The sequence below is a fragment of the Penicillium arizonense genome (assembly GCF_001773325.1).
Source record: "Penicillium arizonense strain CBS 141311 chromosome Unknown PENARI_contig054, whole genome shotgun sequence".
In the NCBI taxonomy this organism is placed as follows: domain Eukaryota; kingdom Fungi; phylum Ascomycota; class Eurotiomycetes; order Eurotiales; family Aspergillaceae; genus Penicillium; species Penicillium arizonense.
Genome location: NW_019173331.1, coordinates 2825 through 29608, shown reverse-complemented (window position 1 = coordinate 29608; position 26784 = coordinate 2825). Strand labels below are relative to the sequence as shown.

The 26784-nt window shown below is 48.0% G+C and overlaps 10 protein-coding genes across 10 annotated transcripts; 6 read left to right on the top strand and 4 right to left on the bottom strand.

Annotated features, from left to right (window-relative positions):
- Positions 1–1775: 1775 nt before the first annotated feature.
- Positions 1776–2918, top strand: PENARI_c054G11870 (uncharacterized protein; the record flags this gene model as incomplete). The annotated part of the gene is made up of 1 exon (XM_022637470.1): positions 1776–2918. One exon carries the CDS (start codon positions 1776–1778, stop codon positions 2916–2918), a length of 1143 nt encoding a protein of 380 aa, XP_022482680.1.
- Positions 2919–3928: 1010 nt separating this feature from the next.
- PENARI_c054G00573 (ankyrin repeat domain-containing protein) lies at positions 3929–4513 on the bottom strand (the record flags this gene model as incomplete). The annotated part of the gene is made up of 1 exon (XM_022637452.1): positions 3929–4513. One exon carries the CDS (start codon positions 4511–4513, stop codon positions 3929–3931), a length of 585 nt encoding a protein of 194 aa, XP_022482675.1.
- Positions 4514–4547: 34 nt separating this feature from the next.
- On the top strand, positions 4548–5977 carry PENARI_c054G10081 (uncharacterized protein; the record flags this gene model as incomplete). The annotated part of the gene is made up of 2 exons (XM_022637467.1): positions 4548–4582; positions 4609–5977. 2 exons carry the CDS (start codon positions 4548–4550, stop codon positions 5975–5977), a joined length of 1404 nt encoding a protein of 467 aa, XP_022482677.1.
- A 241-nt stretch (positions 5978–6218) lies between these two features.
- PENARI_c054G07558 (uncharacterized protein) lies at positions 6219–7132 on the bottom strand (the record flags this gene model as incomplete). Its single annotated transcript, XM_022637462.1, has 2 exons — positions 6219–7063; positions 7117–7132. The coding sequence occupies 2 exons, from the start codon at positions 7130–7132 to the stop codon at positions 6219–6221; spliced, it is 861 nt and encodes a 286-aa protein (XP_022482686.1).
- Positions 7133–7779: 647 nt separating this feature from the next.
- On the top strand, positions 7780–10841 carry PENARI_c054G04532 (tetratricopeptide repeat protein; the record flags this gene model as incomplete). Its single annotated transcript, XM_022637459.1, has 3 exons — positions 7780–7876; positions 7934–8084; positions 8132–10841. 3 exons carry the CDS (start codon positions 7780–7782, stop codon positions 10839–10841), a joined length of 2958 nt encoding a protein of 985 aa, XP_022482684.1.
- Positions 10842–11347: 506 nt separating this feature from the next.
- On the top strand, positions 11348–12345 carry PENARI_c054G08329 (uncharacterized protein; the record flags this gene model as incomplete). The annotated part of the gene is made up of 3 exons (XM_022637465.1): positions 11348–11577; positions 11660–12088; positions 12144–12345. 3 exons carry the CDS (start codon positions 11348–11350, stop codon positions 12343–12345), a joined length of 861 nt encoding a protein of 286 aa, XP_022482678.1.
- Positions 12346–12925: 580 nt separating this feature from the next.
- PENARI_c054G00913 (uncharacterized protein) lies at positions 12926–15132 on the bottom strand (the record flags this gene model as incomplete). Its single annotated transcript, XM_022637455.1, has 3 exons — positions 12926–14531; positions 14593–14767; positions 14820–15132. The coding sequence occupies 3 exons, from the start codon at positions 15130–15132 to the stop codon at positions 12926–12928; spliced, it is 2094 nt and encodes a 697-aa protein (XP_022482681.1).
- A 713-nt stretch (positions 15133–15845) lies between these two features.
- Positions 15846–17571, top strand: PENARI_c054G02655 (ankyrin repeat domain-containing protein; the record flags this gene model as incomplete). Its single annotated transcript, XM_022637458.1, has 2 exons — positions 15846–16577; positions 17461–17571. 2 exons carry the CDS (start codon positions 15846–15848, stop codon positions 17569–17571), a joined length of 843 nt encoding a protein of 280 aa, XP_022482687.1.
- A 1140-nt stretch (positions 17572–18711) lies between these two features.
- PENARI_c054G09299 (uncharacterized protein) lies at positions 18712–20490 on the bottom strand (the record flags this gene model as incomplete). Its single annotated transcript, XM_022637466.1, has 3 exons — positions 18712–18880; positions 19122–20029; positions 20089–20490. The coding sequence occupies 3 exons, from the start codon at positions 20488–20490 to the stop codon at positions 18712–18714; spliced, it is 1479 nt and encodes a 492-aa protein (XP_022482685.1).
- A 5275-nt stretch (positions 20491–25765) lies between these two features.
- PENARI_c054G00864 (uncharacterized protein) lies at positions 25766–26774 on the top strand (the record flags this gene model as incomplete). Its single annotated transcript, XM_022637454.1, has 2 exons — positions 25766–26559; positions 26612–26774. Coding segments are annotated over 2 exons (957 nt in total), but the record flags the coding sequence as incomplete, so codon positions are not given.
- Between the last annotated feature and the right edge of the window lie 10 nt (positions 26775–26784).

Genomic DNA, 26784 nt, shown 5'->3' with positions numbered 1-26784 from the left:
CGGAATGCACGTTCTGGTTGTTTCGCATCCTCTTTGATGTCAGTCCAATTTCAGACAGGATTGGGCAGAGGTCCACTTACCTGCGGCACGAGCAGTCGCGCTTTCGCTTTGGGGATACATGCAGGGGCAGAACGGTCGATCAGCTCAGTCGGCTGCTATGGTGGAGAGAGATGTACGCATAGACACTTTGACCAGCTAACCCAAATCTTGCCTCTTTGACCGGTAGGCATTGGTGGAACAGTGGATCTGCTGAGAATTAGGTCTCTCATAGGCACTGTCTGACTTGCGTGGTACGTTGTATCTATAAATGTCAGTACAGTCGAAATTCCAGTAGGGGTCAAAGGGAAGAACTTATCAAGTGCCTCAGACGCAAGGCCTGCCTGACTTTACGTAGTCAGTGATTAAATTGTAGAGCAAATTGCTGGGGGTGGAGGACGTATTTATAGACCTCTTTGCTCATCCTATCACGTAAGTCCTCTACTTAGTAGCAAGCGTTGAAGGACACCTCTCTTGATTGAGGCCTGTTGCAACCCATGTCTCCGTTTTACCGCGACTATTTGCAGCGACATTCTTGATGCCATTTTAGATGCCCACCGCGAGAGACGAGTTGGGGTTATGTTGAGAAAAAGTGATACTGAATCGGTTAAGGAACGTTGGCTAACGATCAAAACCTCCACGGTCTTCTATATTGAGACACTGGGGGCTATTCAATCTTCGATGATTCATGTTTTGACCATCTCATCTGTTACTGACCCAACGTTGAATCGTCAAAGAGCGCCTACAATTTCTTCACTAGGACATGGACTGGTCTTCCCGGCCTCGCTTTACAGTTGGTTGTGTGAGCTGTGCGTCTGTCCGTCTAGACTGGGGTGGGAAGCATCAGGTCACGGTCGCGTGTGCTGACCCGCGGACATTGTTGAAGTTTGGCCGTACATCAACTAAATATTTTGAACTCGCAACGATCATAATTTTTTTTATTTTTTTTTATTTTTTTTTGTTGGTATAATAATTCTAAATTGTACAATATTTCTGTCAGATTTTGAGGCTTTAGCAGATGTAAAAGTGGGAGATTAAAATATATTCCTCAATTAGCGTTCATCACCAGGGAGCTGATGAATATGAGATATACTGACAGCTCCTCATCGCATTGTACCTGCTCATGGCATCCCATGCCAACAAATAAAACATCAGTGAATCTCACAGTATGTATGTATCATTTCTTTCCAATTGATTATCCGGTCAGTGAACAAAGGCGTCGGAATGACGCCTGTAGAACACCGAAATCAGTCATTATGCTGTGACGATTGTACCCACCCTTTTACCACGGTCACACGGGCTTACAACGACCGTTGGTGGCTGGCCAAATTTGCTCAAGTCTGCAAAGGTCATGGACATGAATACTTGGGATCTAAACCTCAACGCCGTGAGGCTTGATCAACTCCCCGACTAACGCGTTGATCACTATCACTATTATCCAATGGAGACAAAACTGCCAACAGCCCACTGAAAATATTAACCGATTATAGTCAATTCGACCGTTTTACGATCTGAAGGTTGTTGTGCATGATTTTGCAACCTTGGCTCATCTTTTGGATCTCAGACTACATGTACCCGACACTGTTACTTCGCAGGTCGAGTTACCAACGAACAATACCACGTGATCCATGGGTGTATCTTATCACCACGTGATCATCATGAATCAAGCCACGGCCAACGAGAAGAAAAAATAAAAATAAGAAAACCCCCAAACCATACCAATCCCTCGCAGTACGATGATGTTACTGGAAAAGACAGAGCTCAAAAAATCCGACTCCTCCGCCGAGGCTACTCCGCCAATCCGAGAACAAGGGGCGCGGCTGACCGAAATGCTCGAGCCTAACCCTACGCAGTCCCAGCCCACGGATGAGCTCGACACGGAGATTAGAGAGGCCCAGGCGCAGCTCGCAAATTTGAAGCGGCAGCGACGGCTCCTTGAGATCCAACAACAAGTTGCTGATGAGCAGATAGCGCTTGAGGTGGCTTGGAACCGGCTCGCGGCTACCACCAGCAAAGATTGCTCGCCCACTATCGGCCCTGTTGCGAAGGACTCGGTCAATGCACAATACAGGGGGCTTGCAGCACCGATGCAAACCGGGGACAGCAAGGCTGGTATTATCCAAGCTCCAGACAATATTCTCCCTGCACCATCTGAGCAAGCTGTCAGCCCCTCTTTCCGTGCGCCCCAGCTGAACCTTTCACTTGTTAAAACCGAAAATACAGACTCGAATGGCGCCGCAGACCCGAATTTGGAACGATTACGGGAACTTGCTGCAGCTACTAGATCGGCCTCGTCACCTTCCCAAGTTCCAGTCCCAAACGTGCCAGTCTACCATGGTCGAGCCCTCGGGGAATTCAAGAACTACGCTATGAGCCTGGAGTGTCATTTCAACAGATATCTAGATTGGTACAATACCGACGAGCGCAAAGTCACCCGGGCCCTAAAGCACGTTGCCCTTAATCTGGAAGATAAGTGGAAGCGACAGATACGCGAAAGGCCCAGTGAACAAGTTACATTTGGTCGATTTTGCACTTTCCTTATTCACCAGCTCCAGAATGGAGTCTATCCGAAAGTGGCCAAAGCGCGCTACATAAATAGCTACCAGCGCCCATCCCAGTCCGTGACTGATTTTTCCAACTGGTTGCAGCAATGGGAGCCGCATTTCGACAATGATTTCTCTGAGCGTGATCGCATGCGCCATCTCTTTGAGCATCTGTCGAATAGGGTCCGCGACGAGGCTGACAAGACCTACCTGGAATTCATCCATTATTACGATTTTGTAATCTACCTGCAAAGTGTCGAGGATTCTATTGATAAACGTGCCGGACCACTAGACAAGAAGTTTAGCAACCCTAGGAAGCGACCTCGCACCCACAGCTGAAGCCAACCCCGTCGACCTGGTAGCGATTCCGGCGACTTCTAATGGATTTTTGCAACACCTTCACTTGCAATGTACACACCAAAACTATGATACAACATCTCATCTCAATATTCTGCCAATCAATGCATTGCCTCAAATGGCTATGGTGATTGAGGGCTTTGTCAAAAGGAAAAGTCACGCTCCAATTCTGCGCAAATCCCCGAGAGCTGACGCCTCCAGTCTACTTGGCCAGGAGGATTCCAACCGAATGAAACTGAAACACAGCCAGGAGCCTTATCTACTGGACATTGCTTTGTACGGAACGGAGACTGCAAACGGTGATGGCCAAGCTGAGGTAGCCTCATCGAATCTTCTAATCTATGCACACACACACACACTCACTCACTCACTCACACTCTCTCTCTCTCTCTCTCTCTCTCTCTCTCTCTCTCTTCCTTCCTTTCTTCAGCTCATGGATCTCACCACATAGCCCATAATGATCAATTGCACAGCAGTAAGAGAACAACTTTAACTAACAGCCACATCAGCTTTATGCTAGTAAACATACGTCTCGACGATAGTACAATATAAGGTCCCTGCGTTTTATCGAAGAGAGCAACGATACACTTATTCGCACCGCTTATCACATATCTATTGCCACCCATGACCTTCCAGGCCTGATTTTGACCGCGTTCAAAGAGCCAGTAAATAGTTACCTCAACTGTTGACGCTCGACCTCACCTGTTGCTCACCCTAAATTTCTCAGTGATATGCAGAACTGAATGACAGATGAAACCTTGAAACAAAATATTGCAGAAACCATCACCTAATGGTAGTCTGCAAGTGTATTCTGGATACATTGGGTGCTAGTAGAGCTGGTTGAAATTCTACCGTGACGTTTTTTGCGACTGCATACCATTCGAGGCGTGGGAATGCGATAATTCGATTCCAAGTATTGCTATCAACTGATGTTGGAGTAGCAAATCTCGCGCCATATCACTCTAGCTACCTAAAGTGAATATCACTAGCTCTTACAGACCACCACCCGTGCTTCTTCTTGGCGACGGCGCCAAAAACGTTTGGCGGGAGTTGCGGTCTTCTATCCTGCTCCGAATGGCCCTCCGGATGCAGTCGTCCCTTGCGGCATCCAGAGATCTCCTCAGACTGCCACCTTTCTGTCTGCGATCACATAACAATTCATTAACAATTGAAAGATGCCCACTCTTGGCTGCCAATATCAAAGGGTCCTCGAGCCACCGATTCGTGAGGTTGACATCAATCTGGTCATGAAGAAGCAGAACCCGGACCATCTCCAAATCCCCATCACGGACGGCAATGCAAAGTGCGGTGTCGTAACTAGCGATAGTTCCTTCATTGATCTTCAGACGTGCGCCTTGTTGCACTAAGAGTCCGACCACATCAAGGTGGCCTCGTGCGGCCGCTCGACAAATGGGTGGATCTGCCAATCCCCGTCCATTAATGTCCACCTCCTCCACTTTCAACAACCTCGCCACCGTGTTGACACGTCCATGTGCAGCAGCGGCGGAAAGCAGGGACTGGCCTGCAACGCAAATAGGGTGCTCGGGCAGTCTGGTGACGCGGTGTTTGAAAAGCATTACCAATCACAATTTATTGCGCGCGACCTTCAGCATGTCGTTCTTCTTCGGTCCTCCCAAGAAGGTCTGGTACGCTTCGCTGGGAGCATGCTTAGGAAGAGAGATTTATCGGCACCATCTGATCTTACCGAAGCTCATAAACGTGCTATTTGCCAAAACCCTGAAATTCTGCAACTGAGACGCGAGAAAAGAGAGCTTATGGCGGAGATGCGGTCCGTGGCTGGCACAACCAAGAACGCCCGTGACGCCTTTCCACACCTCTTCCAAAGGCATGAGACTGTCAAAAAAGACCTGGCCAAACTTCGGAAAACATTGGCGATCGAAACTCGCGAAACAGCCAGAAAGGACTATTTTAATAATGCTCCCGTGATTGAAGTTGACCGGCAGATCAAGCAAATGCTTCTCGGCGAATCTGATGTTGAGGAACGCGATGCTGATAGTTCCGCTGAAGAAGACTGGGAGCTCCCTATCCCGGACTACGTATTTCCTGAACGAGCTCGGCTTGTGGAGAACTTTTACGGTCCTGACGCAGTAGACTTCCATGTGGACAAATTACTTACTCGACGCATTCAGGTTACCAAGGACATGGTTGCGCTTCTACTGCTTTGCGAGCCGAGCAGGCGAGGCAACCGTGTTAATTGGGATCTCGATGAAGAGGCAAACATACCTATTGAACAGCCCGAGCAACTGGCATCTGATGATGATACGCAAATATGTCCAACAGATGTTTGCATCATCTGCTTTGGTGAATCTCGTCGCTTGGCCTCGAACCCTCCTCCGCATAAATTTCCTTCCAAGCGACCGGACTCACTTCGTCGTCATCTCATCGACTCTCATCTGCTTCATGCACACGACGGGATCAGCTGCAACTGGGAAGCATGTCGCACTCTTCCCAAGTTTGCCAAAATCACCGAATTTTTAGCCCATGCTAATAAAGAACACAAATATGATATCAATATTAAACTATGTCATCTCACCGAAAGGCCACGGGTTAGCCACGGTGACGGTTCTTCCAGGGAAACATCTATGGAATCAGAGAATCGGAAAGGCACTGGAACTCCCGCCTCCTCCGTCGATTTTGATATGACAAACATTGATCCTCGATTGATGAGGCCCGGCCCTATCACCGTCGTGAAGCCATCAGCCTGCCCGTCAAAAACCGACATTTCCGCCTCCTCTTCTGGATGCCCAGTGGCGACCACTGACTTAAATTCGGCGGAGAATTCTGCACGGCGAGTGACGAGGGGAACAGCAAAGGCGGCAAATATAGAACCTTGTCCTAAGCTGGAATCTTCATCACAGCATGCGACGCGCTCGTCTCGAAAAATTCAGCGCCCAGAAGAGCAGCCTGGGGGGCAGCAGAAGGGTAAAGGACGGCCAGGCAAATCGAAAGCGTCTAGTGTTATGTACGCCACGTCGGTCAAAGCGATTACGAGCCCAGTGATTTGTGGCCTTGGGGGGTGATTCTTTTGTTCGTATATTTGGATGCAGTTCAAGAGGTTGATTGTAGTAGACCTTATATCGGAAGCATTTCTGGCTTAGCAATGATACTAGTGCGAGACTATCGTTTACTTTAATAGCTACGAACAATAACTTGCATTCTGACGGCGTTCAAAGATACACATTACGGAATGATAGTAAGGCGATTGGGCCGAGTCAGGTTACGTAGTAACTATGGCCTTAGGCCCTTCTATGAAGCTCTCCCTTACCCATTCATTCCTGGCTTCGGGGCAGAAAAGAACAACTTCCATCCCTCCTGGAAGGAGCACGAGCATGAGAGGTTACCCGCCTTCTTTTCTCTTTCAATGATCAAACCGGTCTTGTCTCCAACATGCGCCGGAGTTAGATGGGCGGCATTTCCCTGGTCGAAGGCTTTGGCATCATGAACACTGAGAGAGCGCAAGGACGTAGCGTTAAATCGTAGAAAGCTCTCCATAAAGGCCAGCTTCATATACATTGAGCACAGTGATAGCTCGCGTAAATTCAGACTCACGCGACGCAGTAGTGTCAAAGCCATCCCACTTTCGACAAGTCGCAGGCATGGGGCGTATCCAACCAGCTCAGTGAGAGGAGTCGTCAAAGAGTCCCAATGGAAGCTCTGCCATGGAGAATCATTGCGAGGTTTGAGACAGGTGAGCTGAATGACCTTTAAAGTCAATTTGCGACCCTTGAGGGCAGCCAATAACAGCTGAATATGGTGCTCATAAGACCTCGGTTGTGCCATACCAAACATCTCGTGGTAATACCTCTCCCAATCCTCGTGGCCCTTGGTGTCACGAAATACCAATACCAATTCTTTCAAGTTAAAGAGGAGATTAAAAGCAAGGTTCATCAAAGTTGAATCTCTTCCTGCTTCTATGATCTCTTGTTGCTCAGCACATGTCCGTCGTATCGTCTTATAAACACACGTGTATGAAGGGTGATCGCCTGAAATATATTCTAGTTCGTCCCAGTCCTCAAGACTGCACACGTCATCGTATTCTTCGCATATATCGGCATAATCGTCAGGAGTGAGAATCTTTGTTCTGAAAACATCATAATTTCGTATCTCTAGCTCAAGATTAGTCTTTGCTTCCATAGATGATTCGTCCCGGGTTCCTTACCAGGATTTAGCAACATTGGGACGACGTATTCAAAGGAGACAATATATCGATGCACGTTTGATTCCAGAATACTTTCCAACAAGTCGAATCTCTTATTCGAAAATTCAATGCTGATTTTGCAAAATAGGACGGGTAAGCACACGTCCCTCATTCGCCTGCTGGTGAGTGAAAGCTGTTTGATTTCTCGATTGGCAAGACAGTTCACAATGCCGAAGAGGATTTCGGTAGGCAGCAGCTCCATACTATTGAATCTCGGCCGTACCAGATTATTTCAAGAGGGTAAGGAGGTGATGCTAAGGATGCAAACGAAGTGCGCTCCACGGCCTTTATATAGATAGGTAAGTACATCGTGGTCGATGATTGGCTTCCAAGGAGATGACTAATCATGCTGTTCTCAATCGGACGCGTCGGTGTGGGCATTAACGAAACCAAAATTGTATCGCAGGACTTGTATCACCTGAAATACTTACTATAAACGCCTACCCTTGAGCACCTCTTTCATGAGACATAAATTTAAAGTTGACACAACTCTACCGGCGCAGTATTTGATCCAGCCTTAGCGCCGGAGTCTGATAACGGTGGCATGGGTGTTTACCCCTCATTAAGCTGAGAGCCAAACTGCATCGCTTCAGATGAGATGCGTAAGACGTATGCTTGTCCATCATGGCATCCATGGCGTCAGTATCATTCGATGGCAACAACCATGGACTTCAGATTGGGGACAACTACGGCTCGATTCACGCAGAGTTCCATTCTCCTGGTAAAGCTTAGGAACTCAAAAATGTCGGCCAGCACAGACTAACACTTCTCAAACTAGAGCGACCAGAAACTCCGCCTAGCCCCTTATCAACTGTCCCATTCCCGCGTGATCAAGACTTTGTCTGTCGCGACACACTGCTTGATCAGATCCACCACAAACGCTCGTTCCCTGGATCGAGAATAGCGCTGGTCGGCCTCGGCGGTGTCGGGTAGGTGTAGAGCGACCCATATATGGCCCGTTGCTGACAACTCGAAGGAAATCACAACTGGCTATCGAATACTCTTATCGGGTCCGATGCGAATCGCCAGCAACATGGGTTTTCTGGGTCCATGCGAGTAACGAAGCCCGGTTCGAGCAGAGTTTTCGCGACATCGCAGACCAGCTTAAGATCCCAAATCGTTTGGGTCCCAAAGTTAACATATTTAAATTGGTCGGAAATTGGCTACGGGATGAGAAGAGAGGAGAATGGATCTGTATCCTGGATAATGCCGACGACCATGAGTACCTCTGTTTATTTCCAGCAGCCGCCAATGGAGCGAAACCACTTCTGGAATATATCCCCAAAAGCCGAAATGGATCTCTCATCATCACAAGTCGGAGCAGAGAGGCTGCGCTAAAGATGGTCGCACCTAAGAACTTGATTGAAGTCAAATCGATGGAACAATCTGAGGCGCTGGAGCTTCTCCGAAAAAAGCTTGAACAGTCAGAGGAAGACCAACACAGTCGACAATTAGTTGAAGCGCTCGAGTTCATGCCGCTTGCAATTGTCCAGGCGGCTAGCTATATTAGAACTCGAGCACCTCGCTGTTCGGTATCACAATATCTCAGAGACTTCCAAACAAGTGACCGCGAAGCGATCAAGCTTCTGCAGAGAGAGACAGATTGCCTGGATAGGGATTGGGAAGCAAAGAACTCAATTCTAGTGACCTGGCAAATATCATTCAATCATATTCAACGCCAAAGAGCATCTGCGACGGATCTACTTTCCCTTATGAGCTTTTTCGATCGGCAAGAGATACCAGAGAACCTCATTCGAAGCCACCCAGAGGCCAGTTACACATCTACTTCAGAGCTCCACAACGACTCCACTGACGAGGAGACATCATCTGAACCTAGTATATGTCTTGATTTTGAAGACGATGTTATAACGTTGAGAAACTATTCATTCATATATACCAGCGAGTGCGGCACTTCCTTCACAATGCATCGACTGGTGCAACTGACTACACGTGCATGGCTAAAGGCTCATAACAAACTAAATCTATGGAAGGAAAAATTCATCAGTGTTTTGTACCGCGAGTTCCCTACCGGTCAGTATGAGAATTGGGGAAAATGTCGGGCACTATTTCCCCACGTTCGTTCGGCAATGTCCCAACGGCCAAAATCAGAAGAGTTGCTACTACAATGGGCTACACTGCTTTATAAAGGTGCATGGTTTGCATCGGCAATTGGTAACATCGAAGATGCGAGAAACATGGCATTCAAATCGAGAATGCAGAGAGTGAGATTGCTAGGTGGCGAAGATGAAGACACACTTGCAAGTACGGCGATGTTAGCAACAGCACATACACTTGAAGGCCGGTGGGAGGAAGCAGCTCAACTGGAGGTGGAGCTCATGAAGACTCGCATAACGAAGCTGGGCGTAGGCCATGCCGCTACACTTATCAGCATGGCCGCCTTAGCGTCGACATATCGGCAACAGGGCCGATGGCGGGAAGCGGAGCAGCTGGAGGTGCAAGTCCTGGAAATTCACAAGCACAAGCTCGGCGTCGGCCATGCTGATACGCTAAAGAGCATGGCTAACTTAGCATCGACTTATCTGGAGCAGGGCCGATGGAGAGAAGCAGAGCAGCTTTTTGTGCATGTGGTAGAGTATTTCAAATCAAAGCCCGGTGGAGAACTTCCTGACCTGCTCACGAGTATGGCCAACCTGGCATCGACGTATATGAGCCAAGGTCAATGGGACAAGGCCGAAGAGCTCTTTCTGCAAGTCATAGAGATCTTTAAGACAAAGTTTGGCCGAGAGCATCCTAACACGCTGAAGAGCATGGGAAATCTGGCGTCGACATATATGAGCCAAGGGCGATATTTGGAAGCTGAGAAAATCTCTTTGCAGATCGTCAGCAGTCTCGAAAGGAAGTTTGGCGAAGATCATCCTGATACCCTTACAAGCAAGAATAACTTGGCGTGGATTTATACACACCAGGACCGGTGGGAAGATGCCGGGAAGCTTTATATACAACTGATAGAGGCTCGCAAAAGGAATATTGGCGAGAACCACCCCGACACTCTTACCAGCATGAACAACCTGGCGTCGACATATATGCGGCAGCACCGATGGGAGAAGGCCGAAAACCTTCATATGCAGGTGGCAGAGGCTCGCAAGAAGAATCTTGGCGAACACCATCCTGCAACACTGGCAAGTTTGGCAAACCTAGCATCAACGTATAGGAACCGCGGCCGATGGGAGGAGGCAGAAAAACTCAACATAGGAGTGATGGAGGCTCGCAAGATAATTCTTGGTAATGATCACCCAGACACATTAACGAGCATGACCAATCTGGCATCAACATACTGGAGCCAAGGTCGATGGGAAGAGGCCGAGAAGCTCTTCTTGCAGGTTATGGAGACTCGCAAGACGAAGATCGGCGATGATCATCCTGACACACTGAAGAGTGTGCATAATGTGGCATCGACATACCTGAAGCAGGGCCGATGGCAAGAGGCTGAGCAGCTCCTTGTTCAGACAATGGAAACGCGCAAGACGAAGCTCGGCGTGGACCACCCTGAAACGCTCATGTGCATGGCCGACGTTGCTTTCACCTGGAAGACTTTAGGTCGCAATTCTGAAGCCATCGACTTAATACGAGCTTGTGCTGCCCAACAGCACCGGACACTTGGCTCAAATCATCCTCACACTCTATCAAGTTTTGGAATGTTGCTGGATTGGAAAACGGAGGGCTGAAGATCCATGCCATACAATACATCTCTTTCCTAATATGTTAACTGTACGGATAATTCATGCGCGTTCAGGATATCCTTGCTATTATAAGTAATTAAATAGATTCAGCTTCACGCGATACTATGAGTCAAAACAATTCAGTCCTTTGAAATCGGTTAAGTTGGACGTAAACTAAGTAAACTTCGTCTGGCATTTCTTTCTCTCGTGCTGGGGGACCATTTCTGACTTCTTCGATTGACGACCCTGACTTAACCATATTATTTCGTGCCGATTTACAGGCGCGTAGTCTTAGATGAGGCGGGCGAGTCATTTGCGGCGGAAAAGGACACTGAACACGACTAGCGCTAGCACCAGGCAAGGGAGGGGTTAACGGAGCTACCGAACAAACATCCTCACAACCTCTCTACTTCTTCTTCTTCACAGCCTCACACCACATCACCTCTTCTCTCTCTCCGCTTCCTTCTTATCTACTGTTCAATTCATAGTCCAGCTTCCCTCAGCTTGACGTCATGTCAGATCAACCCCGCGGCCGCGGCGGTCGCGGTCGAGGATCTCGTGGCGGAGACTTTGGGGACCGCGGAGGTGGTCACGGAGGACGTGCCCGAGGCCGCGGAGATTTCCAGGGCCTCCCTTTTCGCCCTTCTGATCGTGGGGGCCGCGGTGGTGGTGATCATCGCGGCCGTGGAGACTTCCGAGGTCGCAGCCGAGGTGGTGGTCCTCAGGGCCCTCGTATCTTTGAGTATTACAGCTTTCATAGCCTCTATACAATGATATGTCTCTGTATTTCACGAGCAATCACTCTAACCTTAAAATCCCCGCAGTGAGGGCAAACCTGTTACTCCGCCTGATGCCACCGTCGTCAAGACGGAAGACGCCGTGGCTAAGGCGCTCGTTGCCAGTCGCCAGAAAAATGGAAAGAACGCTGCCCGGGCATATCCCGACCGGCCAGGATACGGTACTCTCGGTCGGCTTGTTACGCTATACGCCAACTATCTGCCCTTTACCTCAGTGGTTAAACCAATCTATCGCTATCATGTCTCCATCGCCGCAGAGGGCGGCCGGGAGCCTGCTGGCAGAAAAGCACGACACATCGTGCGTCTCCTGCTGGAGGAGCACTATTCTGCTAACTTGAACGTCATTGCAACCGACTATCGCTCAACACTTATCTCAGTGCCCAAGCTTGCTGAAGGCCAGTTCAATGTTCGCTACAAAGATACAAACGATAAAGAGTACCCTGAGTACCCGAATATGTACAAGGTTACCATTCCAACACACAGGCGACATGAACCCGGCAGACCTTATCAGCCACCTCACTTCCACCAATGCAGGGAGCATGCTGAGCTCCAAGCCCGAAATTGTTCTGGCTCTGAACGTCATCCTAGGTCATCATCCGAAGACCGAGCGCTCGGTAGCCTCCATCGGCGGAAACAGACATTACAGCTTCCAAGAAGGCATCAAGGAGCGAATGAGGCGGCCAGACCATTACCTCGATCTCCATCTCAGCTAACGCATCGCGTACAACGTACGCAGTATGCGTTGGTGTGTTATCATGCATAAAGATATCATCCTCAGTAGGTAGTAAGGTAGGAAGCACCCGGCGATATAGCTCCTCAATTACAAAGCGACTAATGCCGCCACGCTCTGATACAGGATCTCCGAATAGAGGTATTAAATCCGTGCGTCGAGAGGCCGAGAAAGCGGCCCAAAACATCTGCTTAACCTGCTGACCGCGGTGCGGTAATCACTGACATTCGCCCTTTCTTGGTTGATCCCGAGGTCGTATAAAGGTCCTGTACGTGCCGTCTTAGCGCCCACGTATTGCTCAACGCGCAAAAGACCACTGGTAACCTTTCTGTCCTATAGAATCCTCATCCATCGTGCCAAATAATAGCTATGGACAATTAGGGTCTCACTAGGGGCTAACAATATCCCCTCTGAGCTGGTGAGGTATCCGTATTTAAAGCATCGACTGAATTCTGGAACTATCAGTAACCCCCAAATGCTAGGACATTTCTCTTATCCAACCACTTCCCAAGTTGATTCCCGGCGCCATACTGAAATTGATATACGGTTAGAGTGCCTGGAGTTCACTTCAAATTATCACCGGAACTTCTTCCAATAGTGTCTTGCGGCAATTTTCCCCTAGTTTCATCAGACCTCTGGCCAATGCATCGCAAATCCCGAGGGCCAACAACGACCCGCCTCGCTGAGATGAGATCTCCAAGCGTCGAGACAATTATTTGTTGAGGCTGGTGTTCTGAGACGATATCCTCAAATCCCTTGGCCTGTGCACTATCTGCCGCAATCGACGCGTCTGCACAGGTAGTTAGAGACAGAGTTGAGTTGTTCTCTCCTGGAATCAATTTAACCACGTGTTCCTCACCTTTGAGTTCATCAACTACAAGATTTGTAAAGGCTTCATGAAGCCGAACCCCGATCTCAGTGCCATGTGCCTGATCAGCTTCTTCTTGAATACACATCCCCATCTCGCCGTGTGCTACAAGACAGCGGTTGGTGGCTTTCCAGTACTTTTCTCCTGCGATATCGCGCAATTCAAGCAGAGGGTTGGATCTCTTAAAAGGAGGGAAGCGCTCTTCTCCCAAAAGCCAAGCACGGATTCTGCAGTCTTGAGAAGAAGGTTCGGGCCATTTTTTAAGACGCATCATCTCGTGCAAAGGTTTCCAATGCGCAACCTCGAGAAGAACCAAGCCCAGGCTATAAATATCATATGTCCTTCGAGGGTTATCTGCTTTCGATGCCTCAATCTGAATACCTGGCCATCGATAAATATCCCATATTGGATCAAGGCTGAGATAGGTCGTTTTGTGGCTCTGTGGTCGTGAATACTCAAATCCCGACAAGATGGGTTTCTCGACATCGAAGGTCTCCCCATCAAACGAAAAGACGACATTTCCACTATGGATCCCGTTGTGTAGCCAATTTGCGGAGTGCAGATACAGTAGAGTGGAGGCCAACTTCCAAGCGAGAGAAATTCGTTGCGCGAGAGTTGGCTTAAAGTGGCTCTGACCCAAGATAGTATGAAGACTCTTCAATGTGGTGTCCTTGACCGACCCTTTGGGCATCATAAATACCCATCCGTATCGGTTATGTCTTTCACGATCATCAACATATCCGATGCATTTTGGTGAATAAAAGTGCTGTGGCTTGTTGCTGTGGAGCATCTGTGCAAGAATTGCTGTAAGTAACCTGGACTTTTTGTCCTCACTGGAGCCTTTGGTAACGTTATCAACTGATTTCCATTCAAACCAGACCTCAAACTTCTTGTCATCCATATCTAAAACTCCCCTAGGTCGGTGCGACTTCATGTTGTCTGCCTCTTTGCAAGCAAAGCGATCGTTAAGTGTAATATCATCGAACTCCTTAACACTGATCAGACCATGCAGCTCTTTTCCGAAGTCGAAATCAGCACCACCTTCAATATTCAACAACATTTCCTCTGATTTTTGCATCATTTCCTGCAACTGCAGAGGTTCCCGACGTATTTCATCATATTCATTGCGATTTTTGTCCATGACGTCTGCCGTCGAATGTTGAAAGTTGGGAGGAATAGCTGTTCCTTCAATGTCCCACAAAATCGGGCTGTCTGTCTCGTAAGGCCTCACGTCCGCCGATCCCCACACTCGGACATTACCTGCCGGGTTTTCAAGGGTGTTCGCGAATCGGTAACTGCTTCTGTTTAATCCCCCGCTTATGTGCTATGAGAGGAAAGGGCTCAGGAAAACGAAATACTGACAGACTTGTGACGGTATGCCGAATATCTTCGAGATACTCTTCCAACTCATGGTAGTCACCATCTCCATGCTTCGGTTCCTCACGGGCTCTAACGCGGCCTGGATCTGATATTTCGTTTTCAGAATCAGAAGTATCGGTGGCAAACTGTATTTCCTCTCCAGACGCGATACTCGTTGCTTGGTCGGATTAGATGTTGTTTACAAAGCTTGGCTGGTTGAGTACGCGTACCTTCTTGAATGGCTTCACTAAGGTCATGGAAGTGGTCAATTACCTCGCGACGTAGCTCAGGCGCATCCTTTAGACTATATTCCAAAGATTGCTCATCGTTCTCTTCCCGTTGCGCACCAAGGTTGCCCGCCCAAACTCTTAATCGACTTAGCTCCTCCTGTAAGCAGGGGACAAGATGAGTGGGTGAGTCTTGGCTTGATAAGGTACTGATTAGTGTTGCAAAAAGACAGGTGCAAAGCTCAAGAAGAGAAGAAATTGGTGTTCTTGGCTCAAGTACAGGCGTTGCCACTTCCTTCTTTGACTGGACGTCCATGGTCTGTCGGGGTGAAAAGGTTGAAAAGGGTGAAGATGAAGGCGACAGAGCGAAGCGGGGTAAGCACATCGTCGCATTGGTACAGTTGGAGTCGAAAACAGATTCCCCTCTGGACATACACGCTTTGTTTCTCGGCCCGTACCCGAAACCACGCTAGTTCCCATTGGGTTACTTTGTAAACAACCCCTGTTTAGCCGTATCGCGTCTCGCAACGTACTAGATTTCAGCGTTTAGCGAATCATTGTAAAATACTGTAAATATCCACAGAATGTTCTGGCAGTTTGGGGAGAGATCTGGCGATGGCTTGATCCACCTGCACCGTAATCCCTTTCTCCGGAGCAACCCACAAAACAAATAAATATTCCTCACTTGAGAATGCACACACAGAGTTTCCAAAGCTATTTTTCAAGCATAATTTTCCCTCACTTTCATGATTCATGCATGGAGGCGCCAACATTTCCGACAGCCCTCGAATTCCTAAAATGTCTCTCCTCCATTTGCCGACAGAATTACTCCTATTATTAGTGACATTCCTAGAGGCAGAAAGAGATATTAACTCATTAGCTCAAACCAACAAACAATTCTACAACATCCTAAATCTCTACTTATATCGAAGAAATTCTCAGAATTCCGAATCTTCGGCACTGCTATGGGCTGCTCGACATGGAAAAATTGCTACAGCTCGAAGGTCTATCCAGGCAGGGGCAAACATAATGGCGAAAGACTCGCCTCAGCGGACAGCAGCACGCCGAGGCGAATCTCGGGGGACAGCATTATCCCGTGCCGCAGAATTTGGGCATGAGGCGATGGTGAAGCTCTTAATTGAAACTGGGCAAGCAGATTTGGAGTCAAGGGACGATTTGGGCTACACACCATTTGCCCACGCCGCAAGCGGTGGGCATGAGGCGGTGGTGAAACTGTTACTTGAAACTGGGCAGGTCGATTTGGAGTCAAGGGACAATTTGGGCTGCACACCATTCGCCCACGCCGCAAGTGGTGGGCATGAGGCGGTGGTGAAACTGTTACTTGAAACTGGGCAGGTCGATTTGGAGTCAAGGGACAACTTCGATTCCACACCACTATCCGATGCCGCAGGAGGTGGACATGAGGCGGTGGTGAAACTGCTACTTGACACTGGGGGGGTGGATCTGGAGTCAAAGGACGAGCAAGGTTACACACCATTCACCCACGCCGCAGGAGGTGGGCATGAGGCTGTCGTGAAACTATTACTTAAGACTGGACAGGTGGATGTGAACGCAAGTAGCTACTACGGATTCACGCCATTGACTAAGGCTGCAGAGCATGGACATGAGGCGGTGGTGAAGCTCTTACTTGAGACGGGCCAGGTGAATGTGAACAAAACAAGCTTGAGTGGGACAGCATTATCCCTTGCCGCAGAGTCGGGGCATGAGGCGATAGTGAAGCTGATACTTGAGACTGGGCAGGTGGGTTTTGACGAACATGGTGACTAGTTCCCTAATAGCACTTACCCCCGTTGGCAAAAATCCTGTAAATGTGGAGCACACGATTAGGTTAATTTACAAGTAATAACTAAAACAAATGAGTACGTTGTAATTAATTTGCTAATCATCTATAATAAAATCTAGAAGGGCTAGAAATATCCGTTTTCTTAGTCCTACTACCCTCCTATTACTTTTGATAACCTGTCCAAGTCTATAAATATAGGGGATTGATACAGACACCACCCTTTGGATGCTAACTTAGCATCCAAAGGGTGGTGTCTGTATCAATCCCCTAAATATATAACGCTCTATAAAGTTGCCGGAATTGTAAAGAAGCCCGAGAATAGAAAGGCCATGTTTCGGGCGGAAGCTGATTTCGCTAGCGACTGTATACCTTTCTTAGAACGATGGCTCATTTGTTCATGTACTGCCAATAAAATACAGGCACGTAGGGTTGGCAAGAGGGTGGCGCCTTTCTGGTTTGGATTTCGAAAACGATTAGTGGAACGATTTCGATTGTGGAAGTGGTGCATTCTAATGTGGATACGTATGGGGCGACGGGGTAGCTGCTTTCCAGACTCGATGCGACACACCTCGCCGAATGAAATAACGTCACCAGGAACAAATTGTCAATCATCCAAATCTTCAATAGTCAGGCCTGCGTGCCAAAAATGGCCCTTAGCGCTTTCCTCTCTTGCCCCGACCGTAGTAATACACCAATCAAGGAAGCAATCAAATCCTTGATCCGGATCATCTTCATAGTAGCACCAATTGCGTCTTATGAAGCCCTTGAGCTCAGCGAAAAACTCTTCGATTGGGTTGAGGTCTGGTGAAAACGGAGGGAGATATACTAATTTGACCCCAGCATCAGCACACATCTGCGCAATATGCTCAGTGTGGTGAAACGATGCATTATCCATCACAAGGACAGACTTTGGCTCTAGCCATCTTCCGCAGTGGCGAAGCTGGTCGGTGAAATTTTCGAAAACTGCGGTATCCGTTAAACCGCGAAATATACGAGAAAGCAAGATCCCATCTTAGGCATACGCGGGTAGTATTTGATACCGCTCATCACGGTGAAACTGTGACACTTGTATAGGGGCAATACCGAGTGGTGACCAGCCTGTGCGTCTAAAGACAATTCTTTTAGCACATCCAGACTCATCAATGTAGACCAAGTGGTACGACTTAAATTCTGAGAGATTATGAAGATAAATTACTCGTAATTCTGCGTTCCGCTCTATAGCCCTCTGCCGAGTGGTCTTTTTTAGACCAACATTTAGACGCGAGGGCCCTCCTAATGCTTAAGGTCGTCGCTAGTATATGAAACTCGTCCCACAAAAAGATGACTATTTCATCGAGATAAAGACCGGGTTTTTAAGTAGATAATAGCACAGCGCTTCTAGCATCGGTGGGGCTATGCTTCGTCTCCGACCGACACGATTTGGAGGGGCGTGAATGCTTCCGAATTGCCGCAAGTTGCTGCGGATGTTTTTAATAGTCCGTTCACTGCATTCAGCCGCGTTAGCCATTTGAGACGTGGTTAGTGACTAGCTGTGTATCATATCATTAATGAAATGTAGCTTTGGGGGAGGCAGTCTTGGTGCTAGGAATGTAGAGAGTTCGAGCAATTCTCGAGATGCTAGTGTTGCAAGGGGACGGATGTTGGAGAATGGGAAGTTAATGGGCATAGAACGTGGCACAGATGCCGCACGTGTATTTCGGTTTCCGGTAAGCTATAGTATTATACGTCACATAGTTGTTCTAGAAATAAAAGAGATGTATTTTTAGAGAATGATTATTTACGGCTTAGCCAAATATAGATTAGGGCGGTTTCGGGTACGTGCTGACAAACAACGCCTAAGTGTCCTTTGGGGAATTTGATTTCGACTCTCACTGTACTAGTGGCTATCAGACGTTGGCCAGGATCCCCAGATGGCAAGTAGGTTTACAAGATCTAGTTGAGAGGCATTGGTTCTTTGCCCCCTTTCCTTATTTTGGCAGATTCAATCGATATTTACTATGGTCGGCCTGTTGGTTGGCTGAAACTGGTCCGCTATTTACAAACCTATCTCAATCCTACATTTACTTGCACTAACGCAAAATATGAGCAAGGTCACACACAGTCTGCAATACAGTTCTTGTCACAGTAAAACTTCAGGTCCTCTTCCAGTGGCAGAATGATCTTTTGTTCCACCTCATCCTTAAGAGCCCCCTGCTCCAGTGATTCGAAAGCTGCGTCCAAGCCTCCTATACATCTTTTTAGGACTTTCTTATAATTAGGGCTACAATCAGCAGAGTTAGCAAGTCGCTTTGCCAACTCAACTACCCTTTCCTCTGTGTTCTATAGACATGGTTAATCAGTAATGAGACCCCGAAATTCTTCTGATGCCGTCAAAAGTACGTACCACTCTGTCATATTTATTACTCCCCATGGTTTCGATTGCTCGCCGTTCAGTTAGTTCGAGCAACACGATCCCCAGAGAAAAAAGGCAGGGAATATACCCAAAATAGCTCAATTCTGACGTAACTGATGCTGAAGAACCAGTCTCATCCTTAGAACCGAAGCTGCGCTTGATCAGTGGATTGTTGAAATCAATTTTTCCATCCGAAAAGAGCGGGAAAGAGATATCTGTCTTGTTCCAATGATTTGCAAGCCACTGAGTTGCGTGAAGCTGCATCACAGAAGAGGCAAGCTTGAGCCCGAGCCGACATCTGGATTCTTGGCGGAATTCTCTATGGTCAAGAACCGCAGCAAGAGAAATTGTTTGTATCGTGTATGAAGCTACTGGAAGTGAATCCAGTGCTAGAACACGGACACGATGCCGGTGGCATTGGCTATCGGTCAGGTAACCTAGCCAAACACCTGTTTCAATTGGCCTTTTGATGACTGCGCACAGGTTGGAGATTTCTGAAACAGTCGGATCTGTTGTTTGGATGGCGGACGACTCTACGGTAAGGGTCACTGCCTTATGAAGAATCTGCCGATCAAGACAAAGCCGCGACGATCCCAGTGGCTCCATCTCTATTTCCCGCCAGTTACACGGAGGTGTAATATCTGGCTCAACATGGTCGAAGGTAAAAATCGTATGGAAGTGGAGTCCCTTTGCTGTCAGAATCTGTGCGCTACGGAACTCGAGTTTCATATTGACCGTATGCCCAAGAGCGCAGTTGCAGGTCAGCGGAGTCGAGAACTTAATTTGAAAGATCTCATAGAGTTCAATAGCGTGTGCTTGGATTTGCTCATAATGCAGGGTGCTTCTTTGCAAAAGACCACCTGCCGGAACCCTGGGTTTGTTTTGCTCTGTAAGCTGAGACAAAAACACATTAAGCCCACGCGCGCGGTCGAGGTGCTTTCTGATATCTTCTTCGCCAATCACCAGAATGATTTTGCTCCACTGCCTGCGAAAGGTGGATTTGCCCAAAAGCGCAGGCTGGCGCAGGAGTAGGTCAGTCATAAAGTCAAGCCGGATGTCAAAAGGCGGCAACTAACCGGGGCGTCCTCGCGAATCCCCACCATGTCTTGGATTCCCTTTAAGGCCTCATTCATATCTTCCACTGTTTCTAAATATACAGCCACCGACCTTTCTTTGAGGTCGTCGCCCTGGAACGGAATTTCCTTACGCCAACGGTTGTCTTGTGGATCCCGCATCATCTCGTGGATATCATTCGGGCTGAGTCCATAGATCATGGAAACATCTTCAAGAAACCGCTGACTGGAGTTCCGAAAGCTGATCTGCTCACGAGACAGGTCGCGGATGATGCGCTTGAGAACATGTCGGTAACGGATAAAATCTCGCACACGGCCTTTCTTCTCCATGTAGAACTTCAGTCCTTCCACAAGGACAGGGAAGACCGCCAGAGCTAGCCCAATGACTTCAAATCCGGAGGCCATATTCAACTTGATAAAACTAACACTTCTGTTTAACCCAGAGAGGGGGATAGGTAGCTACCCCGCTTGAACATTGAGCGCGGCCATTTACCCCACTTTTCGGTACCTTTGGATACAAAGATACATATGGATTGAAAAACCATTATACAAATCATAATTACATTGAGAGATTTTATTCAGCATCAGAGCCACGATTCCACGATTCCACGATTCCACTTTGCAGCCAAACCATACGATCGCCTTCCCCCAGGAGTTTCCACCGTGGTCCAGGGGGTTAAGCTCCGAGGAGGGAATAGTAACGACCCCAGGGGCGGAAACTGTGTTCCTAATTTCTTACAATTAGCTGCATCGAAAGACCAGAGCGAAGGTGGAACAGGAATGTAAATTGAAACCCCCCAAAAAACCTAAAGGAAATACACGTGGGATCATCTGCCCACAACATGCCAGAATTTCCACTTGCTTTACACTGTGCTTCATCGATGGAGCACCCTTTCAGCGGTTTAAAACGGCGACTCTGAAAACAGCTATTTCGAACAGCCACCTGGCGAACCGCGACTTTCTCATGCTGCCAAATATTACTTAAGGAATAGAACCCCTGTCCTCTTGATTCTTCGCCATCATGCTTTCAACCGAGATTCAAAAAAAGAACTCCAATTTTGGAACTGGGAAGTGAGGTTGACGTAAACACTCTTCCTACATGTTTAAAGGCTCAACTCTTGTCCCAGCCTTTTGGAAACATTCCCAGCCACGTTCGGACAACAGCAAGGCTCACGTTTTATGGGTCTGGTCTTTAATAATACATAATCACGTGGAACTGAACAAGGATGAGAATTATAGAAGATGAGTGTCCGTGAAGCCTTAGGCAGCAAGAGTACTGGAAGGACCAGGACCGTGGTTTTGAATGAGCTTGTTCTAAACCGCGCACTTGAAAATATTCTTGAACCCCAAGTAGACCCTCAGCCCCACTATAGTGGGGAACTTATAGTTCTTTGGAAGGCTGATTGGACACAGTTTTTTGACGGTTTGAAACTGCGACCCCTCGAGTCTTCTGGTTTGCTTCAGATTTGCTGCCATCAAGGCTCGTTACTAATTATGGTCTCATGGGTACGGAGTACTGAAGAAAGCGGGTAAGTTATCAAATCCCAGAAAGACCACTTCTCAAGTAAAAAGGGAAATATTAATTCTGTTGATCCGCACCTTGACATGCTCACTACTCTTCAGTATCGGGCGCTTTCGTTGTCTCCAAAATACAACATTCATAGTTTTACTGCAGCAAGTACTCTAAACAAAATTGTGTACTTTGTGGTGATTGCACAGGTAACACGCGGTTCAGAACATCAATCTTTAGCTCTACATGATTGGATGACACCATTATGTAGGGCTGCCTTGAAGGGCTAGACTGCTACTGAATACAAGGAGGGTGGACGTCTCCTCGAAGAAAAGATTGGAGCCCCTGGGGTGGTTGGTCGCTTATATCTTGTGGGAGCGATGAGGTGCGCACAAAAGCCTTCGTATTGATGAATGAAACTGTTTTGGAAAGAATCTCAAGGCACACTCGGGCAACACGGCGCTTATGTTTGATGCCCAGTGAGCGCTAAGCCCATAACCTCTGACGCCGATTCGTCGGCTTTCGGTGGAGTGTAATATAATGCTTGTTTCAAGATGGCGCCTCTAAAATACAACATGCGTAAGTAGAAATCCCAGATAGGCGCCCTGGACCATGCGTACATATATACTGTAGTCTAGTTCTCTACTTCTGGAAATTTTCCTAACCGCAACTAAATTTCCTCGCTGTTTTTCGTCCTTTATTTACCGGGATCCCATATTTTATATACTTCAGCTATGCCCAGCAACTCTAGCTGCGTCCAAGTCTTTTCGTGTGCAGACAGTCCTCTTTCGATGACTGGTAGCATTATTGGAATCCTAACCCTTGCGTACGCCATTTTCCTTACCATAATTTTCTATGCAAATAGTCTTGCAAATGCGGAGGTATATTTGATACAGTACAGGAGGCGTCTACAAAGAGAATCAGAATCTCTGGAGCTCACACAGAGCCTCCTGGAAAGTTGTCGCCCAATAATTCCCGACAAGTTCAGCCCTGGCTTTGGTCTGTGCCTTAAGGAGGCGTCAGATTCTGTTATCCTTGGACGTGAGCTTTCACAGGCGCTGGAATTTGGACGACGACGATCTCTAGACAAACCCTTTTTTATCATCGGCAAGAAAGAAATTGGCGAGGGTTTAGCAGCCCTTGCAGAGAAAAGGGTCCATCTTGAGGGGATATGCCAGGGAGTTATCACGAGGTATCGCAACAGCACCCCCAAGATTAACCAAGAAACTTATTTAAATGGTGACTTAGCATCTTTGCCACCGAGATTCATCAACAAAAAGGGGTAATCAACCAGCAGTTCGAGATGATGCGGATTCAAAGGAGAATGATTGAACAGATCATGAAGTCTCTTCATGTGAATATACCTGAGAATGTAGTTGAACAAGACGCCAAAAATATTTCATTCTCAGGATTGGACGCATTTGACATTCTCGATGTGTATTTACGTCCTTCCACTCGATGGGACCCATCAGGTCGCCAGGGTGATAGAAGTTAATGCATTGCGCTGACGGCTCGAGGTAATTCTCGAACATGCATGTCAAAAAAATGCGATACTGGGGCACGGAGGTATGTGTATCTTGCACCGCATGAACATAACTTTATTGTTGACGTAGGCCCATTCGATTACAGCCAGTTCGGAACACAACCGGTTCGGTGAAGTAGACCGTTCAGGTCGATGCGTCAAAAAATGAAGTATAAAAAATTCTTCAATTTGACAGAAAACCTGCAAGCTTACCAATTAATCGGTATCAATGTCTGATCCCGTATCTTCTTTGGCGTAGTAATTCCGTTCAGTGCTGAGGCGATGAACCTCTTCTGCATGCCTGCGAAGATGCATCTCATGTAGCAGATCTTTGTCACACATGACACCTTCGATCCTGTAAGTGCTTCTCTCGGAAGTGTCGTAGAGTCGACTTGTATTCGCTGTACTTCTGCGTCCGGCGATGAATGGGATGTTGGGTGTTGCCATAACATTGAAAACATCGCCGAGGCTTCTTGGCCTTTTTGATATAATTTTCGGTTTTCACAAGAAGAATGTCCTGCTCCGAATGCTCCGGAGAGCTGCAACTCTTTTTGGCTGGCTCTGGTAACACGGTCTTTTCTTCATCGCATCCATCACTTGGTGCTGCCCGTTTCCGTCGCCCCCGTAATGGTCCACCTTCAAGGAAACAACAGTATCGGGAGATCGCAGCCACAGCGGCGTTCCTTCTTTGCCACTCCGCCTCCAGGGATTGAGAGGTAGGCCACGTGAATAATTTCTCAAATGTAAATAGCTTCGAGGAGTATACCACGGGGAGGTGAGAGTCGTCGCCAGCCACTTTGTGGTACATGTACGGCGTGGTGCAATGATGTGGATGGTCTCGAGTGTCTCCCGCGGCCCCCGACGAAATTGATATCGATATCTTTCTCGGCCAAGAGCCTCTCTCTTATCTCATCGCAAGATGAGTAAGTAGACGGCCAAAGCGGCGTGTTACCGTCTCTGTCTTTGCAGTTCACGTTGGTTCGTGGGTGATCCAGAAGTAATGTGACCACTTCCAGGTGTCTGCTTTTAACAGCGAGATGGAACGGTGTATCACCATACTGGTCCTGAACGTTCAGATGTAGAGGCTTTCCTCTAAGAAGGAGTTTGACGGCGTCGGGTGGCCCAGATGACACTGCTTGATGGAGTGGCAGTTCAGTATCATATGTTATGTGAGGACTGGGTAATGATCTCGAGCCATGCTCGCACGAGAACATCCTTTTCATCAATGGTCTATCAAAACGGCACGCCCAGGCCAATGGCGAGTGGCCTGAATCGTCCTCCAGATTAGGATCAGAGCCTGTCGAGAGTAGTAAATGCACGAAACCTAATTTGCCCCATAAAACTGCTTGATGGAGCGCCGTTCGGCCCTTTCTGTGTTTCAAATCAAGCTTCAAGTTTGGTCGCTCCAATAAACACTTCAAATTGGAAAAGCTTCCGTAGTGGACGGTGTACCACAAAGCACTATCGTGGAATTTTGGATGTTGACGTCTAGCTATTGACTTTTCAGCAAGAACTTATACACAGACGTGGAAGAGTGTTTCAAGGCTATCATCAAAGGTGTTTTTCCTTGGTAGAAGGCGTTGGCGTTGGCGTTGTACTGAAGCAAAACCTCCGCAAGATCGGCGTTGTTGGTTTGGGCGGCAAGATGCAACAGATTGCTATTCTGGAACTTGATTGTATTTCAAGATGCTGGGCTGCAGTCTGAAATAAAGGTTTGGGCACGATCTTGCGAGGGCAAATAACGCACTGCCATCCAAATGCGCCGCAATACCCAGCAAAAGCTCGGTAGGGAGGCTGCTGATATTTGGCTGCGATTAATTAGCTTACCAATAACTTCAGTAACAAAGACAAGTATACAAAGCATGTTTAAACAGCAGACTGGAGCTATGCGACAAATACAACGTATATGAGGATGAAAGTAGATGAGGATGAAAGTAGATGAGGATGAGAGTAGTTGAGGATGAGGGCAGATGCCGTCGAGGTGAGGAAGTTCATTCGAAGTGGCGCGGGGCTTTATATAGTCGCCGCAGCTAAATTCTCTGGTCAGTTAGGAGTGTCCTCCATCGCTTCACAGAGGGGTGTAGCAGTCGCACAGCAGCATCGATGCCTTGACAACACTGTTTATGCCCGGACAGAAGTCCTATGGGCCCTAGGAGCCTCAAACTCCTGGGAAGCCCCAAACGGGTCCTAGGAGTATATCAATGGCCCCCAGGAATTGAAATATTAACGTGCGAAATATGTATACCGTAGGTCGCATCCAGAACCTTCAGCGTTGAAGTAATTCGCATTCTAACATGCGCTTCAAAATGTCCAAAGGCAACTCGCAACTTTGCCGACTCTGCTACCTAGAGCGGCAGCCAGCCATTCCGCCAATGCATGGCTGTGATGGAAAGCCACGGTTGCAATTGATGTGAGTAACAGTGATCTGGGATGAGACGTCCTCCTCGCAGGCCGTTGGTCGGCTGTATAGGGGCGCATACTGCATGAGATTGCATTCTTGGACGTTTTGATTGTTTCAAAAAGAGAAGGTTCATGCCTGTAGCCATGAGGCTATGTACGTATAGATCTCATGACCTTGGCATATAAAGCTGGCGTTGGAACGCTACCAACTCCCATCCGAATCATTTTCTTCGTTTGCTCCCGCTACAATGTCTACTATGATGCACTGGAATCCATTTGTTCTCTGCGGGATCATCTCCAATTGTCCTAACACCTGTTGCGGAATGACGAATAAAGGCGAGCCGTGCAAAAACTCGATCAAAGTTGAAGAAACAAAGTTAGGCCACCAAAAGCTGAACAGGCTCGCGAGAGATCCGCTCGACTTGTCTACTTTGCAACGAAAGCTCTGTGATATTGCCAATCAATTCCTCTGTGCGCGATGGCATCGACAACGGCAGGCCGACCAGGTTGGCCAGCAGAGGTATGAAGCCGCCGTCCGCAACCAGGCGCAAGTACCACATGGCTCCAGAATGGCTTCTCCATCAGTCATTGCACATCGGGGCCAGCGTCAGACATCCTCAGCCTCCAGGCGACGCCCTGCATCAGACAACACTGGCCGGTCACCTCCTCACAGGCTCAGACAAAACCCGCCGGTGCGGCTGTCAACCAACCCCGAGCCCTTGCAGCCATTCAATCCATTTGTGACTTCCACAATGCTGCGGACGAACAGTGTTCCATGGCGCGTTTCGCCGGCCCAACCGGCTATTCTGCCGTCGGTCGCTAATATCTGGGCGGGTTTCCAAGAATTGACGCTCCAGAGTCTCACCCCGAGTGAAGAGGTCGACAGCATCCACTGTGTGTTCTGCCTGACCGAGGATGAAGACCATGCAAATGAGTGCGTGATCTTGCGCTGCCATCAGTGCCGAGCGCTCTCTCATCTATCTTGCGTGGAAGAGTGGTTGGAAAGGCGAGATACAGGCTTTAGCACCTCCTGCTGTGTGTGGTAAGTTTGGATGACCTTTTTTCTGCAACGACCAGGATACTGATGACTACAGTCGAAACGAAGGTGCCCTAGACGCCTTGATTCGCCCTTTACCAATCCCCTCATCGGATGCCGAAACACATTCCGTTTTGAGAGCAAGTGGATCGTCTCCCGATGGAGAACCTGCCACCCTCGGGATCTTATCATCAAACGATCCTCAAAGTCAGCCGCGTCAGCGGTCAGTGG